Source organism: Dromiciops gliroides, chromosome 1 (assembly GCF_019393635.1).
Source record: "Dromiciops gliroides isolate mDroGli1 chromosome 1, mDroGli1.pri, whole genome shotgun sequence".
Taxonomy (NCBI): domain Eukaryota; kingdom Metazoa; phylum Chordata; class Mammalia; order Microbiotheria; family Microbiotheriidae; genus Dromiciops; species Dromiciops gliroides.
In genome coordinates this window covers 497,320,152-497,338,427 of record NC_057861.1, presented here as the reverse complement: position 1 = coordinate 497,338,427, position 18,276 = coordinate 497,320,152, and the positions used below count along the sequence as shown (strand labels likewise).

Genomic DNA, 18,276 nt, shown 5'->3' with positions numbered 1-18,276 from the left:
GCATTTTGTATAAAGTTTGCAAATATTCTTTCCCTAGGTAATTTCATTTCTGGCTGCAGTACTGCATAAAAAGGGTACACGAGAGGATATTGAAAATAATATGCCAGAGTTTTTGTTAAAGAATATGAAAAAGGAACCTTCCACTAGTGCATCAAAGAAGGTAAAGTGTGCAGAACTCCTTAACTCATTGATAACTATCTTTGTAAAATAGGCGATATGTTTTAATATTTACAACCAGTTGGATTAGTTTGAAAATGGTATTTTAAGGAAAGAACCAAAAGATTTGTTTTATAGACTTTAGGTATCTATGGACTATAAAATATGACTTAATTTCAAGAAAGACAACACATTTTAAGGTGTGATGTTATTTTTAAAAATATTCATGTACTAGACTAGTATTGACTATTATGTGTATATTATCACAGAATAGATAATAATATGTACCTATTAAAGAATATTTGAGCATTTCAGCATTGTGTAGGTGTATTTTTTGAATGAAAGGAAGAAAGTTGGTTATATTTTCTTTGTATTTTTATTTATTAAAGTATTTCTGAAATTCTTTATTTCCAAATATATTCCTGTTCCCTCTCCTCTATAGCCTTTCATCTTTTATAACAAAGAATAAAAAAAAAGAAAGAGGAATGAAAAGCATTTCAGCAAAAACATCCAATTCACCTGTTAAATTTGATATTATATGCAATGTTCCATATCCTTAGTCTTCAAAGAAAGGGAGAAAGTTCTTTTTCTCTTCTTTACTCCTGGGTTAAGCTTAGTTAAGATAATTGCAGTGTTCAGCTCTATTTTTTTCTTTCTATTTACATTATTGTAGTCACTATGTATATTGTTTTTCTTCACTCTGCATAGATTCATGTAAATCCTGCTAAGATTTTCTAAAATTCTTCATATTCATTATTTCTTATGGTATCCCATTAATTCATGTACTTCAATTTGTTTAACTATCAGTTGTTTTCATATGACATTAGATTATAGATATTGTTCATGTAGATGATTTCATGATATTAAAACTGGATCAATAAACTGTGTAATAAATATTTAATAGCGTCTTCTAATGCAGAGGACATTGAAAAAGCTGTAAGGACTACCATTCTAGTCTCAAAGTTGTTCTGTCTATAACACTTTAGGTTTTGGGTACTGCATTTAAGGACATGGAGGGCACACAGCGAGGTAACCAAAATGGTGAAGGATCTTGAGATCATGTCATAGAAGGATTGGCTGATGAAATAGGAGATGTTTAAAATCCCGGAGAAGAGATTCTGTGGGGAAGGTATAATAACTGTCTTCAGATATTTGAATGGGTGACATGTGGAAGAAGGGCTACTATTAATCTTGTTCATGAATTAATCACCTACTGTTAAGGCACCATAAGCACTTTACAAATATTTTTTCATTTTATCCTCACAACAACCCTGTAATAGGAGCTATTATTATCTTATCATAGTAACAGCTTTACCTATTAACAATAGATAATGACCACTATCTAATATTTTATTAACAACTTATAATAGCTACTATTACCTCCATTTTACAGTTGAAAAAACTGAGACAGAGAGAGGTTTAAATAACTTGCACAAGGTCACATAGCTAGGAAATAAGTGTCTAGGACTGGATTTGAACTTAGGTCTTCCTGACTCTAGGCCCAACACTCTCTCCTCCTAGCTGCCTCAGGTAGAAATAAAAGTGGGATGGGGGTGGCAGTGTGGTAATGGAAGGAACTCGTTAAAAAATAGAAAAGTAGATCACTGGAAGAGCCTAGATATGGAAGTAGGAAAAATAACTCATTATCTCAGGTTTTAATTAAAGCGAGTACATAAATTACTCTGGGAAGAATTCCCTGTTTGATAAAAATGTTGAGAAAATTAGAGAGCATTCTGTTAAAGTTAGACTTAGAGGAACATTTTAAACCTTATACCTTAATAAGGTAAAAATGGATTTGTAAACTGAACTTAATAGTAAAAATCATGTCACATGCTATTAAAAACCTTTTGTACAAATAAACTCAACCACACTAGGATAAGAAAAAAAAAGGAAGATGTGTCATAAGGGGGTAACAGACTGAGCAACTGTGTTGAGATTTTTGGCAAAAATCTTTGCATCAGATATCTCTGATATGGATATATATGCATATATAAATACATGCATATGTGTGTATATACATGTATGTACATATGTGCATGTATTGAACTAACACAAACATATCAGACCAAAAACCATTCCTTAAAGGGTGATTGATTAAAGGATATGAACAAGTAGTTTTCAAAAGAATTACAAATTGTCAACAACTATATGGAATATTTCTGCAGATCACTGATAATAAGAATGATGCAAATCAGAAAATTACAAAGTTTCCCCTCAAACCTAGGAAATTTTCAAAGATGCCAAAAGATAGGAATAGTCATCATTAGTGTGGTTGTAGAAAGATACATTCTTGGTGTAGTTATGAATTGGGCCAACCATTTTGGGAAACAGTTGGAATTATTTGAAGAAAATGGGTAAAGTGTCCATATCCTTTGAACCAGATATCCCACATACTAGGGACATCAGTGATAAGAAGAACAGTCTTATATATACACCAAACTATTTATAGTAGCACTTTTCATATTTGCAAAGAACTGGAAACAAAGTAGAAGTACATTGGTTGGGAAATGGTTCAACAGAAGCACAACAAATGAATTTTTTGGAATATTGCTGTATTATAAGAGCTGTGAATACAAAGAATAAAGAAATGTTTGAACTTTTGCAAGGTGAAGTAAACAGAACAAGGAAAACAATATATACAGGGACTACAGCAAAATAAATAGAACAGCTTACAACAAAACAATTAAAATTAAATGCGCTATAATTATAACAGCCAAGGTTACTCTGAAAAGAAAGATGAGAATTTGTATCGCTTCCATTTTTGCAAAGGCATGGTTTTAACAATGTAAGTTGTTAGTTGATGTATTGGTTAGTTTTTCTGATCTGTCTTACACCCTCTTTTTTAAAATCTTTGTTAAAAGACTTGGGTTCCTGTGTTGAGAGGTAGATATAATGGGAGATTATGATGTTATAAAAACAAATGATATCAATAAAATTTTTAAATGGTGTGTTTGCCTCTGAAACGTTTAGAAATAAGAAATGTGGTTTTATCAGCATTTAGGAATCAATTACTTTTGCATTGTTAAAAAATTAGATCACATATTTATGCAACAGGTATAGTAAAGACATTCTGAAAAACTAACTTTAGGACTCCTTATAAACAAAATCATTCTTGCAATAAATTGAACATTATAAATCAAGAAATGGTGGTTTGGACTATGTGTGTGTGAGATATGATACATCTCTATGCACATTTGAGAACTTTTCAAGTGTGAATAAATCATCTGAGAATGTATGAAATAGATGTTTTGTGCCAAGAATAAATTCCTAAAGTAAAAAGACATGAAGTATGCCTTTCACATACTGATACTTGGAAAAGCTCCTAAGATTGAGGCCCTTCATTTTGGGATGGGGTTCAGTGGTCATGAAAATGAAACATAGTAAATTCATTTAAAAATCCTCATTTGTGTCTTAAATGTCAATCCCTTAAGGATTTCAAGCATATTTTTTAGCAATAAAGTGAAGGAAGACTGGTTTAACACTATTGAGGGAAGGCAAGCAGCATATGGAGAAATGCAAGCTATGGTTGAAAAGAAATCTTTTAAAAATATTTGGTATAAATTTTTTGTTAATTGAAAATTCTAAATGGAACTCCCTGTGTTCTTAATGCCAGAGTAAAAGTTGCCAGTTATGCATTACTCTCCCTGAAATAAGAAAATTAACATCATTGACTCCTTTTTAAGTTTGTTGGTGTAATGAAAGTTAATATGAATAGAAGTGCAATATTGTAGACTTCTTAGAGACAGAAAGTAAGCAAGATTTTAATCAGTGATCTAGACTTTTATCTCCTAAAGATACCTTTCTGACTTTCCAAAGCTTAACTCTGTACTTGCCAGACAAACGTACTTCCAAGTACAATCTCTTCCCTATTTCCTTTCTACCTCTGTATAATCATTTTACTACTGTCACCTGACATATCCTCTTTTTTTTTTCCATTCTGTTTACCCAGATATTACTCATTTATTATAGATTCCTATTTCTTTCATGACTGCTCCAACTCAAAAACTTATCACTTTCCTACAGTTTCATAACGTTTAATTTTGTGTACCACTACCTATTATTTATATATTTTCTTTTGAAGTTTCATTTATTAATAGTAGCTAACATTTATATATTACTTTGTTGATTCCAGAGCATTTCGCATACATTTTTTCATTAGATCCTTTTAACAGCCATGTAAAGTAGATCCTAAAGGTATTCCTATAATTATTTTATATTATTGTAACGATTGGAATGGTGTCACCTGCTGGAGACTTACTGTAGAAAAGCTCCGCCATGAGGAGAAGGCCTCTGAGGGTAAGCCATGCAGTCAAGGTCCTTGGCATCAGTTTGCTCGTGGGTACTGTCTATCAAGGCTACCAGCCAATCAACTTGAGGAGCCTCCCATTTCTGGGAGGTGGACACGAAGTAGGAAGTGGATGCTGGCGGAGGGGTTCTGTCTCTTTTGGTTCCTGACCTCGCCATGGTGGGTTGGATGATGGTGTCTCTTAGAAATAGTTAGATTTTTACCTTTCTCTCTGATCCTAATGCTCTGTAATAAATACTTAAACACTTAAAAACTCTTGCTAAAGCTTATAATTTATTGGCAACCACTCATTAGATTTTAGATAGTATAGCTAGAATTTTAGCCCCTTACATTATCATTATTTGGAAACAGACTCAAAAAGGTTAAGTGAATTGTCCATGATTGCATAACTAGTGTGCCAAGGGCAATATTTGAATTCAGGTTCTTCTGATGCCACGTCTAGTACTCTTCAACTACTCCATGTTCCCTCTCATCATTATTTGGTTCTCATATTATTTAAACTTTTCATTTATGTATATCATGGATTTTCTTTGTATCCCTGATAGCACTTAGGGCATAGCCCAATCTCTATGCATGTAAATGGTGTTTAAGAAATTTTTCACAGAATAATAAAATTTAGAGTTGGGAGATCTTTGAGATCTCCTGTTGTACAGATGAGGAAATCAAGGTCAAAATAACAATATAAAATTCATGCATTTAGTTTTCTTTGGGCCTAAAATTATACTAATTATGCAAAAGCATTCCTGTGAGATAGATACACATATAAACATATTGAATTTTACTAATCAAGATACCTTTTAAAGGCATATCATTTATGTCATTGTGCAAATTAATGTAGTCCTTAACTCTGGGGTCCATGGACTCCTAAGGGATCTGTACATAGACTTCAGTGGGTATGTGAACTTGGATAGGAGAGAAATATATATGTGTGTGTGTGTGTACATCCACACATAGATATAGATGAATGGATGGATAAATAGAGATATTCACTAGCATCTAAATGAAATTTAGTATTTCATTCAGTTCTGAGTGTAGGCAGCAAAGGTTATTCTGAGAACATGTCCAAGGTTTTCATTTCAATGTTCCACTGATCCATAACACGCAAAAAAGCCAAGGCCCCCTGTATGAATGCTATATTTAATGAGGATTATAACTAAAAGAGTGTTTTTCTCTGAAGACCTAGGCCAACTTTCATTTAAGTATAATGCGGCATAAAAGAAAGAAAATTAGGTGATAGATGTTTAATTGGTATTCTTTGTAGGCCTTGGTTCCAGTATAAGGGTCATTTTTTGTTACTTGATGGGATTTTAATTTTGTTTACAAGCTATTTTAAGCAATGCATATTTTAACAAATTAATGTTTGAAAGCAACTCCAGCTTTTTAAAAAAAATGATTTTACTGGTATTGAGTTGGGAAAGACCACCAAAATTGCTCTGTCAGTAACTGATGCAGCAGTCATACATATGCTTTCCATTTCACTCTTTGGTATCATTTACTTAGAAAGAGATTTTTTTAAATAAAATATTAAAATAAAATATTCATACTATAACAGTAAGCACTTCAGGTTCTTTCTTCCCTTTTACTTGTGATGGAATTTCCATATTTACTTTTCATTTTTATAAATGAGTTTCTGAACTTTAAATTTTTCCCTACATGTTTCTCAAATCTGCCCTATAGGAATCTCAAAGCAGAAGACTCAGGCTGACACCACTAGTTTTATTCTACTCATTAGGGACTGAAAGAAGTACCAAGAAAAAGTCTGCTACTTTTCCACATTACCTTCTCAGTGCCTATCTGTTCACAAGATATTTGTTGCTTTGTAACTAAAATGTTTTCAGCAACTTCAATTTTGCCTCAACTACAAAGAGAACAAGGTTAACAAGAGATAAATATAAATGCACATTAAGGAAGAAACCTTACCTAAATATTAGGAATTTTCCAAACTGTGGGGCTTGGAGTGATTATGCTTGTACTCTTAGCTTTTCATCTAAAATAAACTTTCTAGAGCCTTAGAGGTAGGAACCATATGGAGCTTAAGGGCCATTATTTTGCACAATGAGCTAATTATTATAAGAGTATTATGTATGCAAATCCTGAAATGTTTTATATTTTCTGTATAATGTGGGGAAATTTTGGCCATCTCTAGCCAAATTTTAGCCATCTCTACTTGTCTACACTTAAGGCCACCATCTCTGCCTTCCCCATTAGAAAATTCTCTTTCACCTTCAAACACCCTAGGCTTTATGGCCTTCTCTTTTGTGGTTCCAGGTATCCCTGTACTTCTCCCCCCACTTCTAATTCCTCTTTCTTTATGTGTTTGTTGTCTTCTTCCATTACAATATAAGATCCTTGAGTTTAGCACAGTACCTAGAAGATAGTAAGTAAGTACTTAACAAATTCCCTCTCCATCTCTCACACATACACACACACACACACACACACACACACACACACACACACACACACACACACACACACATTCATGATGGTCATAGTAGATTCCAGATTTTTTGAATTACCTAGGTTCATTATTGTTCTGTTATTTGGATTTCTGCCATCTGACTCAAAAAGGGCTTTTCAAAATTCTAATCTAAGTATGCCCATCTTTTCAAAAGTATTTGAATCATGGATTGTCATTACTTTTTGTCACTTATTTCCCTTCTGGATTTTCCTTATGTGGATTTTCTTTTTAAAGCATTTTCTCACGTTTAAAAAAGAATTCTGAATTTAACACCAAAAAATGTGACATTTTTATACACAAAATAGAACAGAAAAAGGATTATGCATGAAGCCATGAATTTCTGTTACCTACTACTTGCTTTAAAAAGATGGTATGTAAAAAATGGAATATTTTACTTTCAAAGCTTTAATGCTTTTTTGTTTCCCTTTGAACTTCCTTCTATTCTCTACTGTGTATTAAGTATAGATTTTTCCATGCCTTTTGATTCTCCAGCATTATTTCTTTTCAGGTATAAAGAACTCCTCAATTCTTCACCTTTTTTCATCCATTCTGACCTTAGTAATCAAGGTATTATGTTTATCCTGTATTGATCTATAATATATTATTGTGTAACATGGAGTTGAGAGTATTATTGACAAGCAGTATGAAGTCCTTTCCTATATCTAGTAAGGTGTTTCTAGTTTTGTTTGGGGGCATTAATGGCACATAAGACAAGTATTTCTATCTTCATTCAATTTCATAGGTGGTGGTGGTGGTTTGATGGCTTTAGCGATCAGTGTGATCTGCACTGAAACATGTGAGGTATTGGCATTTTTTATTTTTCCTGCCTTCTTGTGGTACCAGAATATGAAAGAACACCCCTTCATCCATGTTAAACTCATCATTATAACAGTTTTGAGTAAGGATGGTCTGTAACCCTGTGTTGTACCTGCTTTTTCTTAGAATTATCTGGGTTGTTAACCCAATCGTTGTTATTACCAAAGCCCAATTAACCAGTGTTTCAGGATTCCTGCCAAACCTGTATAGCTACTATAGTATTCTCAGAACATATAGGAGCTTCACTATGTATTACTCTGGTATTCTTTTACGTAGCTATTCCTTCCCTGTCCTACCTTCCTGTACACACACCTCATATCATTAATTATGGATTGGGTCTTGAAGGCTTTATCCTTATTATTAGTATTATCTTGTTCTCTCTTTATTAAGGAGTTAATATAGAAATGGTCTGAAGACAAAATGCTTTCTTATTATTCTTGTATATTTAATGCTTTACACACTCTTGCACAGTACAGAAAGTGACTTTTATAATCAATTAAGAGTATTAAATATAAACACATCTATATACTCAATTAAAACAACTTCAGAACTAAAATAGTAGAGCTATCATGTTCCTCATTGTGTAACCTCCTGAGAGGAATGAATATTATACTATTACAGTAATAACTCATTATTAATATGTGTTACACCCTTTTTCCTTTTATTTCTGTTAAAACCCAACTCCTGAAAGAGTTAGTCTGCCTCTGAAGGGCATGTTGATTGTTGAGATTTATTTTTGCACAGGGCCCTACCCAACTAGGAGATAACATTTCTGTTTAGAGTATAAATAGGATCCAGTCTTTGGAAGTCTTTGTCTGGAGGAGGAATCCCTTTGGTCCCCTTCATTAGAGTTTAGGGCAACCCACCTTATGAAGGAGAAAACTAGCTAGAGAGGTGCAGATTGAAATGGCTTCCCCATGCCCAGAAACCTTGAGACTTCTGAGTCTCATGAGCAAGCCAGGTTCTCAGCAGAAGGAGCTGAAGACTTTTAGCACACCTTCTCATTAAATGTCTACCAGTCAAGGTTGAGTTTCACTTGTCAGGGAAGTTCCCTTTTAGAAGGGATTTACGCTGTTTCAGGGTCTCCCACTAATCCATTGCCAGCTAGCCTAATTAATTGAGTATTAATTACCCAGAAACTCTGTCTCTTGGGGTTTTAATACATCTTATAACTTTTATTTGTTCTGGTATGATTCTTTACTTGAAAACTTTGCATTCTATGTAGTTTGGAGATTGAGTTATTTGGCATGATTATCTTTTGAACAAATATTGTTCTTAAATCTTAATGGGTCAGTGTTATTTTGTGGCATTTATATTTTTTGAACAACAGTTATAGTTGTATTTAATTTTCAACAATGTTTACAACTTTTCTTTTATAGTATGAGGATTCGTTGTTCATCATTTTATAAAAAATAATGAACTTCTAGTGTATAATTCTTGCCACCTGATTGTCTTTTTAGCTTATTTGCTAGATCAGGAGTTCCCAAATTTTTCTTGGGTTCCCATAACCCTTTGCTTTCAAGAAATGCTCCCATTCAGCATGAAAAGAAATAAATTCTATAGCTTACTATGGATATGCACATAAAATAGATTATTTTTCATTAAAAAAACTTGATTTGGTACTTTTTTTCACTATCACTTGAAACATTTCAAAAAAATGTAGCTATTTGTTAAATATCCCCTAATTCTTCTTTTTTGAGAATATCCTGCTACTTTGGAATATGTACCCCAGGTTGGTAACCCTGTGCTGGATATTATATTTTTGCAAACTGAAGTGATATGTTCCAAACTTTCCAACATTCTTTATTTAATCTACATTTACCAAGAAGTAATCTCTAGAGACAGTGGTCTGATCCTGAATTATTATTAAAAACCCCAAGTTTTTATCATGTTACATAACTTAGCTATTACCTTGATTCTTTGTTGACATATTGTTGGTTGCATTCATGTGGCTATCAACCATTGAATGACTTTTGATTCTAGTCTTGGATCATTGCTGTTTCATAGGCTTAATCCACAGATAAATCACTCTTGGTTATATGTTATTATATTTGACAAATCCAGTGGCAGCTATAGAAAGATTAATACTTCCTAGTCAGAAGCCTAGTCAAAAGTCAGTAAGGGAAGAAGAAAATTAATATATGTTCTCAAAGTATATAATAAGCTGGTTAAAAATTTACAGAAATATTTGTAACAAATAGACCTTATTTCACAAGGTAAAAAGACAGGTTCACAATAGGCCTTCTTGATTAGGAAGTATTAATCTTCCAAGATTCCCTACTGTTATGAACATTGAGTTTTATTAATTTTCTATGGGTTTTTGTTTGTCCATCCCCAGATCTTTTGTCATTCATTTTCCTACATCTAAAGTATATGTTATATAGTATTGCATTGGTGTTAATTATTAAATATATTTACCCCATTAAACTTTAACTTTAGTATGCCACGAAGCCTCTTAACATATTTAACCACAGCTTTCTCTTTGAGGGCCTTATGGTGGTGTGTCTTGCCTGAAGAAGACTAAATAGGCATCATCTTCATCCATTGATTTAGTTTGGCCTCCAGGTTCAAACTTAGAACCTCAGCCCTGTTGGTCTCACTTGGTATGTATTAAAAATGTTATATTTCTCAAGTCCAAAGCCATTTTGACATCATTGGAGAGAGTTTCTGTGGGCTGACAACGCTGTTTAATTTGCTTTTCAGTGGAGCCGCATTGCTTGATATCATCCAGGTACACCAGGCAATTAATAAGATGTTTTGGTTATAATTTTCACTTTGATTTGAAAAATGTAAGAATATTTTAAATGACTAGCTGGGCCTAATTTTGAGGGGACTAAACTGTGGATGACTGATCTGGGGACTTTTGACTAACTGGCTATCTGATCTGCTGTTAATTTAATGTGGGCCGTTTATAAAGTTCCACTACACTGCTCCCAAATTGATAAGCTACAGATTAAGAAGCCTCTTACCTAAATAATCAAAGCAGAGTTTATTTATGAGATACCATTTAAAATTAAGAATACAGGGAAATAAAATGTACAACCTGAGTGCATTGCAGTGCATCTCTTTCCACTGCATCTCTTTCCCACCTGCTGCGCTTTGAACTTTTTTAATACAATAAGGACCTTAGCCGCCGTTTGCCTTAGGGCACTCAGGTCCTTTATTCTAACTCTGAGCCCCTTTCACTTTGTAAATCCCCCTGCTTCTAATTTTCCTCTCCTTACTGCCACTGCTGAACCCCTGTGTTTCTCTCTCACCGACCTTCTGTTTGTCTGCTCCATCAGTCTGTCCTCCGCCGCCTTTGCTGCCCCTCTAATCTTGTCTGCCTCTCTTAATCTTGTCCGCCGGCCTTTCCTCCTTGCTCCTAGTCCTGCGTTACTGTTCATCTCGTCCTGTCTCTCATCTCACCCCCTCTCTAATCTAACTCCCAGGTCTATATATACACCTTTCTTATCTCCACTCAAATCTCAGGGCTTCCTGCTCCCCCACAGACCAAGCTAATCCGCTAGCCAGGGCTGCGGCTGGGGGGGGGGGGGGAGCTGCGCTCGAGCCTCACGCGCCCCAGCACAGACCACGCCAGAACCCAGCATCTCTCAGATACCTCTGCTCAGGGAGGAGGGAGCTGGGGGCTTCTTCCCCCCAGCTGTCTGACCCAGCGTCTTACACAGCCCATGGGGCTTTCTGGCTCAGCTGAAGCAGAAGGGGAGGGGCACCAGCCCCTCCCACACAGAAGAGACCCTGAGGGCCTAAGGCTTTCCAATCTCAGCCCAAAAGTAGGGTCCCCAAATCAAAATAAATTTCCACAAAATCATTCTAGTCAGGAGTGATGCTAATGGGTATAATTCTGTGCATAGCCAGAGGAGCTCAAACTGTCTCATTGGAAATTGACATTTTTAATATCAGTTTGATACATGACTATGTTAGTGATATATTTTAAATAGAGAATAGTTTTCCATGTGGACATCATATACTCCAGGGCAGGGCTTCTTAAACTTTTTCCACTTATGACCCATTTTTGCCTGAAAAATTTTTATGTGACCCTGGGTATATAGGTATATAAAATAGGTATACATAGCCTTTTATTGTTGCCAAACCTTTTGTGACCCCCACATTCATTTACGTGACCCTATATGGGGTCGTGACCCACAATTTAAGGAGCTTTGCTCCAGAGTATATGATGTCCATTAACAATGGACAAATTAGCAAAAAGTCATGTAAAACCTTTGAATGTATATGGTGAAATCTATCTTGAGTGAGGTTATGATGCAGTCCTGCCACATAATCAAGTCATATCTAGTTTCAATCCATTTCATGTGCTGGTAGTTTTCCATTTTGGGTGGTCAGTTGTATCAGTCTAAGCATTTTCAGAGGGGTATAGGATTGGTATTTCTAATGTTTTCTGATTTATCTTGCCTCTTTCTGGTACCAGAACACATTAAATGGTGATAGTCATTTAACCAACTGTGAATCCAGATAACTTTCCTGTCATCTAGCTCATATTACTAGCGTAACTTGTCCACAAGGATATCATGAAAAACTTTGAGAAACACTTTGACACTTTGTTGAAATCTTGGCACAACATGTCTTGCATTTACTGCATCCTAACAGTATTTTTTTTATAATAAACATTTTTATTTAAAATTTTAAGTTCCAAATTTTATTCCTCCTCTCCCTCCCTTTCTTTCTTGAGGTGGTAAGCCTCAAGGTATAGCTAACAGTATTTAACCCAATTCTTATTCTTAATAATAATGATAGCTATAACATTTATATAGTTCTTTAAGGTTTGCAAAGCACTTTACAAATAATGTCTCATTTGAGCCTCACAAAGACTCTACAAGATAGATACTGTTATCCCTCTTTTATAGATTTAAAGGCTGAGGCTAAGAAAGATTAAGCAATTTGCCTAAGGTCATACAGCTCATAGGTTTCTTAGGTAGGATTCAAACTTTGGTCTTCCTGACTCCCAATATAGTATTCTATCCAGTATGTAGCTTAGCTGTCTCAGAAAAGGAAGTTGTTTTTGAAAACAAAGTGACTCCTCCTAAACATTACTACCCTTATTAATATATTCACAGTGTAGCAATTTAACAGTCTTTCCCAAAATTTGCCAGGGGTCAATGTTAAGCTTACCAGTGGTAATTTCAAAATCTGTTTTTTCTCAAGCTTTTGAAAATTGAAATATTTTGTTCTATCTAGTCTTCCACTTATCACCCATAACTCCTCAAATTAATGATCACAGCTCAAAGATCATATCATGAAATTTTTGTATGGCTTGCAATTTAATTCATTCTAGGTTAGGATGTGAGTTCCTTGAGGGCAGGGACTGCTTATTGCCTTTTTTTTTTTGTATCCCCAGTACTTGCACAGTGACTTGTGCATAGTAGGTATTCAGTAAATGTTGATTGACATACTGACTCACCTAAGGACTTGTATTCATTTTAAGAATGTAAATGTGTTCTTGTAATATCTTCATCATTCCTGGACCACATGTCTCTTTTAATGTGTTCTGCCTTTGTCATTTTGAAGCTTTTTTCCTTGGTATAAAAGGAACTGGCAGGTGTTTTGTTTTGTTGTGTTTTTTTTCCTTACTCAGTTTTATCCAAAGGTGTAACTAGCATTTGGTGAATGGAGTTTGCGTTTCATTCCATGTCATGATATCTGGTGGTGGTAGTGGCATTCTTCCTGATCTTTCTCCACACTCTCATCCCTATTGATTCACCTAGTTCCTGTCCCCTGCTCTACCTCTGGAGCCCCATTCTGTAGTTAACAAATAACTTCGTACTAGATATTTTCGTCTCATATTCCTTTCATCTATCTAGGAGTACTTAACTGAAAACTAGCCTTTTTCTGGAGACACTGCATCTCTTGGCACAATCTCGCAGGCTGGCTTCTTATTTCACACCCAATGACACAGAGAACCAGGAAGAGAAGTATCGTCACTTTCGGATCCTTTCTCTACCACCATCATTAGTAACAACCTTTTCTCCTTTAAAGTCCTCCTTTCTGCATCATTATTTCTGTGAATCTTTAGATTGCTTTCCCTTCTACCTCCTCATGTGTTCCTTTTCTGTTGGGTAAATTCTGTGTCTGTATCACAGTTTTTCTTCTTTGATTCAGTCCCTCTTTCCCAATACTTATATATTTTTTAAAGTTCTCAACTTTTTCATCTCCCATGACCTAAATTTCTAATTTGCCTCAATTATATATGAAAGTAATCATACTTTAGGTTCCACCTTTATTTCCCACCCTCCCTCAGAATTCCTACTCATAGACCTGATGTTAATGTTACTGATGTACCCTAAGCAATGGTATATAATTTCCTTTATATAGTTTTCTTGTTCTGAATATACCTTTAAAAAGCTCTTTTTTTCCTGTAATTTTTTTTTAAACTGCTCAAGTCATTCTGGGATTTAGTCTTCCTGGAACTATTTTTATAGGTCCCGGTTACTCTTTTGTGTTTGCTCTTCATCACCATTAATGTTACTGCCTTTTTGTTCAAATTGACAACTTTCATCTTAGCATTCAGCTAGGCAGTACAGTGGATAGAGCACTGGCCCTGAAGTCAGGAGGACTTGAGTTCAAATCTGACCTGACACTTACTAGCTGTTTGACCCTGGGTAAGTCACTTAATCCTGATTGCCTTAAAAAGAATTGTATAATATAGATGTATAAAAGTAGATAGCATAGGATATAGAACTGAATAGATACTAACTCCAGAAAGTATATTGCTTGTTGGTCACCTGCCATGTTCTCTCTCTCTTTTTTTTTTTTCCTTTCAGGGTAATGATGGCTAAGTGACTTGCCCAGGTCACACAGCTAGTAAGTGTCAAATGTCTGAAGCTGAATTTGAACTCAGGTCCTCCTGAATCCAGGACCGGTACTTTATCCAGCTGCCCCCCATGTTCTCATAAGTGGAAGAATGTGCAGCATTTTAGCCTCCAGGACAATATAATATGGTTGTCTTTTAACAAAATAAGTCAACGAATTTAAGGATGAAGTAGATTTTTCACCTTTCAGAAAAATATATTTACTGCTTTTGCCAGTGTTTTTTGACTCAGCAGGATTCAATACATTATTTTTTTGTGTATGTGGGTAACATAGTATAAGATAGCATGTCTAGGGGCACCTAGGTAGTGCAGTGGATAGAGTACCGGCCCTGGATTCAGGAGGACCTCAGTTCAAATCCAGCCTCAGACACTTAACAATTACTAGCTATGTGACCCTGGGCAAGTCACTTAATCCCAATTGCCTCCCCCCGCCCCCCCCCCAAAAAAAAGATAGCATGTCTAAAAAAACTATCCCAGACACTGTAAAAGAATACAATAAAAATAAAACATAGAGTTTCTAAGGAAACTCAAGGATTTGATAACCTCTTGTAAGACAGAACACATTCAGAGATGTTTCAAGGAAGCATGTGAAGAATCAGCTACGAATTCTAGGTACAGTTGGTCAGTGGTGGTAGCATTAAACTGAGATATCTGGTGGGGCCCGTCAATCATATTCACTAATGCACCTTTATTTCAGCCTTTAAATTATAATTTGATGTTAAAGAGAAAACAAAGTCTTGGCTTTTCCTGGATTTTTGGCAAGAGGCAAGGTCTTTGGAAGGGTGATAATGAATGTTAATGTTAATATAGTTAGGAAGAAAGCTTTAAGGAGTACTATGTAGTGAGGGGATCCAGCCTGAGTCTTCCAGAGCCAGGATGGCTGTATCTTTCTCTCACATTTTAAGGGTCCTTTTGAGAGGTTGGATGTGTCTCTCCCTAATGCCATCCAATTTGAGCCTCCATTCTGATGTTTTTAATCTCTTGTTAACCATCGGTGATTACTATCTCAGCTTTTTCTAGCCAATTAATGTTGATTAGCTTCTAACCAATTAATATTTAGCCTAGTGACTGAATGAATCTTATCCTCTTCCATACCCCAGAATTTTAGTGCTAGAATTACAGGCTGCAAAACCTGGCATAGAGTCTGCTCCTGGATCTTGGATAGCACATTGTACTGTCCTTTGGCAGACCCTTTGTGGACCTCAGATGGAGAGGACTTGTGACCTCTCTTTACAGCAGTGACTCTTTTCTCAGCAGAATACAGCTGGCAGCATTCAGACCAAAGGTAACACCTGGGTTGACTAGTGCCTTTTGAACAAACATCAATTTCAGCCAGTCAGAGAAGCTTCTCTTTACCATGGGGTTAGTGGATTAGAAACAGTTACAGAATGTCCACATGTGTTCCAAATCTTTCCATGGCCTGTCCATTTCTTTTCATTATATCTCTCTAGAAGTGGGTTTCCTGGCCTCCTCTCTGTGGAGGATTGCATCAGCTGAATATGCCGATGTTTACCTACTCACCAGCCATCCACAGCAAGTATTTTAACCTAAGTAAAGGAAGAGGTAAAGATTGAAAAATAAAATAAATTAAAAATATGTGGTTTCTCATAGTATATGTAGAGGGAGGGTACAAAAGATAGCAAGGCACAGAAGCCTCATAAGAATTGTCTTTTTTAGAGTTCATTTGAGTTTAACATTAGGTCAGGCATTAGAATCTTGGTCATAGGGGCAGCTAGGTGGCGCAGTGGATAGAGCACCGGCCCTGGAGTCAGGAGTACCTGAGTTCGGATCCCACCTCCGACACTTAACACACACTTGCTAGCTGTGTGACCGTGGGCAAGTCACTTGACCCCAATTGCCTCACTAAAAAAAAAAAAAGAATCTTGGTCATAAAAATTGTAGTGAGTTTATTAATCAATATCTGGTTATGAAAAACTATGAGAGACCTCTGAATATTCAAGATCAACTCTGTCAGGGAAGAAGAAACTCCATTCCACCCGCTCCTTGTTTTTACCTGATTGTTTGACCATTTTCATCATGTTTTTTGCTCAGTATGTAAGACAGCTACATCTATCTATACACACCAGATTTTTAAGAACAATATGATTATGACATAGCTAGGGTTTTTGAGATAGTCATTCATTTATTTCCACCTTTTTATGTTTCTAGTGTATTCTGAATTTATGTATTTTTTCCTTAAAGCTAATTAGTGATATATGTGCAGCTAATTCACTTTTCTATTCCTAGTCCATTTTCTCCTCATTTGGAAAATAAGGACAATACCTGTTATACCTACTTCATACTATTGTTATGAGACTCATATAGTTTGTCATGTTGAGCACTTTACAAACCTTAATTAACTATATTTAACTCTACTCAGTTATTCATATTTCATCAAACTCTTGCAACTTTTCCATGTGTTACCAGTTGTCTTTCAGGTATGTTTTTAAACTGGTTATTTCTGTTTTTTCTCTTTAACTTAAGCAGTGATTATTATGGTCATTATTATTATTACCACTTAAGCGCCCTCATGTTTTGGGCAATGTGTGGAAAGACATAGTCCTTACTCTGTTGGAAGGAACATCTTCTGTACTGAACCATCTTCTTCCCTTCACAAGCCACATACATAATTGAAGTTTATCATCACTCATGGTTACTTGCCAAATGGATCAAATTCACAGATATCCATATGAGATTATTTCTTTTGGCTTTTATATGGCAGTACAACTATGTTTGACGGGGAGTAGAACTGAGTAGAAGGTCTTAGCTCTCAGGCTGAAAAGCTTGTTGTTATAAACAAGTAAAAAGTCACAATTCTCAGGGGCAGCTAGGTGGTGCAGTGGTTAGAGCACTGGCCCTGGATTCAGGAGGACCTGAGTTCAAATCCAGCCTCAGACAGTGATCACTTACTAGCTGTGTGACCCTGGGCAAGTCACTTAACCCCAACTGCCCTGCAAAAAAAAAAAGTCACAATTCTAGGGGGCAGTTAGGTGGCTCAATGGATAAAGCACTGGCCCTGGATTCAAGAGGACCTGAGTTCATATCCGGCCTTAGACACTTGACACTTACTAGCTGTGTGACCCTGGAGAAATCACTTAACCCTCATTGCCCTGCAAAAAGAAAAGAAAAGAAAAGTTACAATTCTAGTTTTGGCTCTCTATTAGCTTTATTTAGGATACAAAGAGATTTTTAAAAATAGGTTTACCTCATCTCTATCTTTGGTAATATAAATCCTTGGATGGGGGCTAAGTTAATGTTTATAGAAAACTTTGGGAATATATAATTATTTTTAAATCTATTTCATCGCTATCTATTGTTTTTTCATATCACCAGAATTTCTCCCAGTATCCTTCCCCTTTCCAAAATGCCATTTTATGTAATAAATAATATTTTAGAAGGAAAAAAAGTAAAAGAACAAATTAGCAAAACCATTCAGTATATTGAAAAAGACTGAAAAGATATGCAGTGTTCCACACTTTTGGACATCCTAGTTCTGCAAAGGAATGAGTAGGGATGTCTTTTCATATCCTTTTGGGCCACGTTGACTCTTTGCAACTTTGCAACATTCACTTTGTTTTGTATTTCTTTAAATCTACATCGTTATAATCATCGTATATATTATTTTCTTGGCTCTGCTTACTTTGCATCAATTCATGTATATCTTTCCATGCTTCTCTGTAGTCATCATATTTGTTTCCACCTGGTAATAT

At 35.4% G+C, this 18,276-nt stretch overlaps 1 protein-coding gene across 4 annotated transcripts in view; it reads left to right on the top strand.

Moving 5' to 3' along the window:
• ERCC6L2 (ERCC excision repair 6 like 2) overlaps nt 1–18,276 on the top strand; it is a 149,610-nt gene that overhangs the window by 18,730 nt on the left and 112,604 nt on the right. For all 4 annotated transcript variants that reach the window (XM_043976904.1, XM_043976903.1, XM_043976902.1 and 1 more), the window contains exon 3: nt 38–160. In XM_043976904.1, the coding sequence (XP_043832839.1) occupies nt 38–160 (123 nt within the window). The remainder of the gene's footprint in view (nt 1–37; nt 161–18,276) is intronic.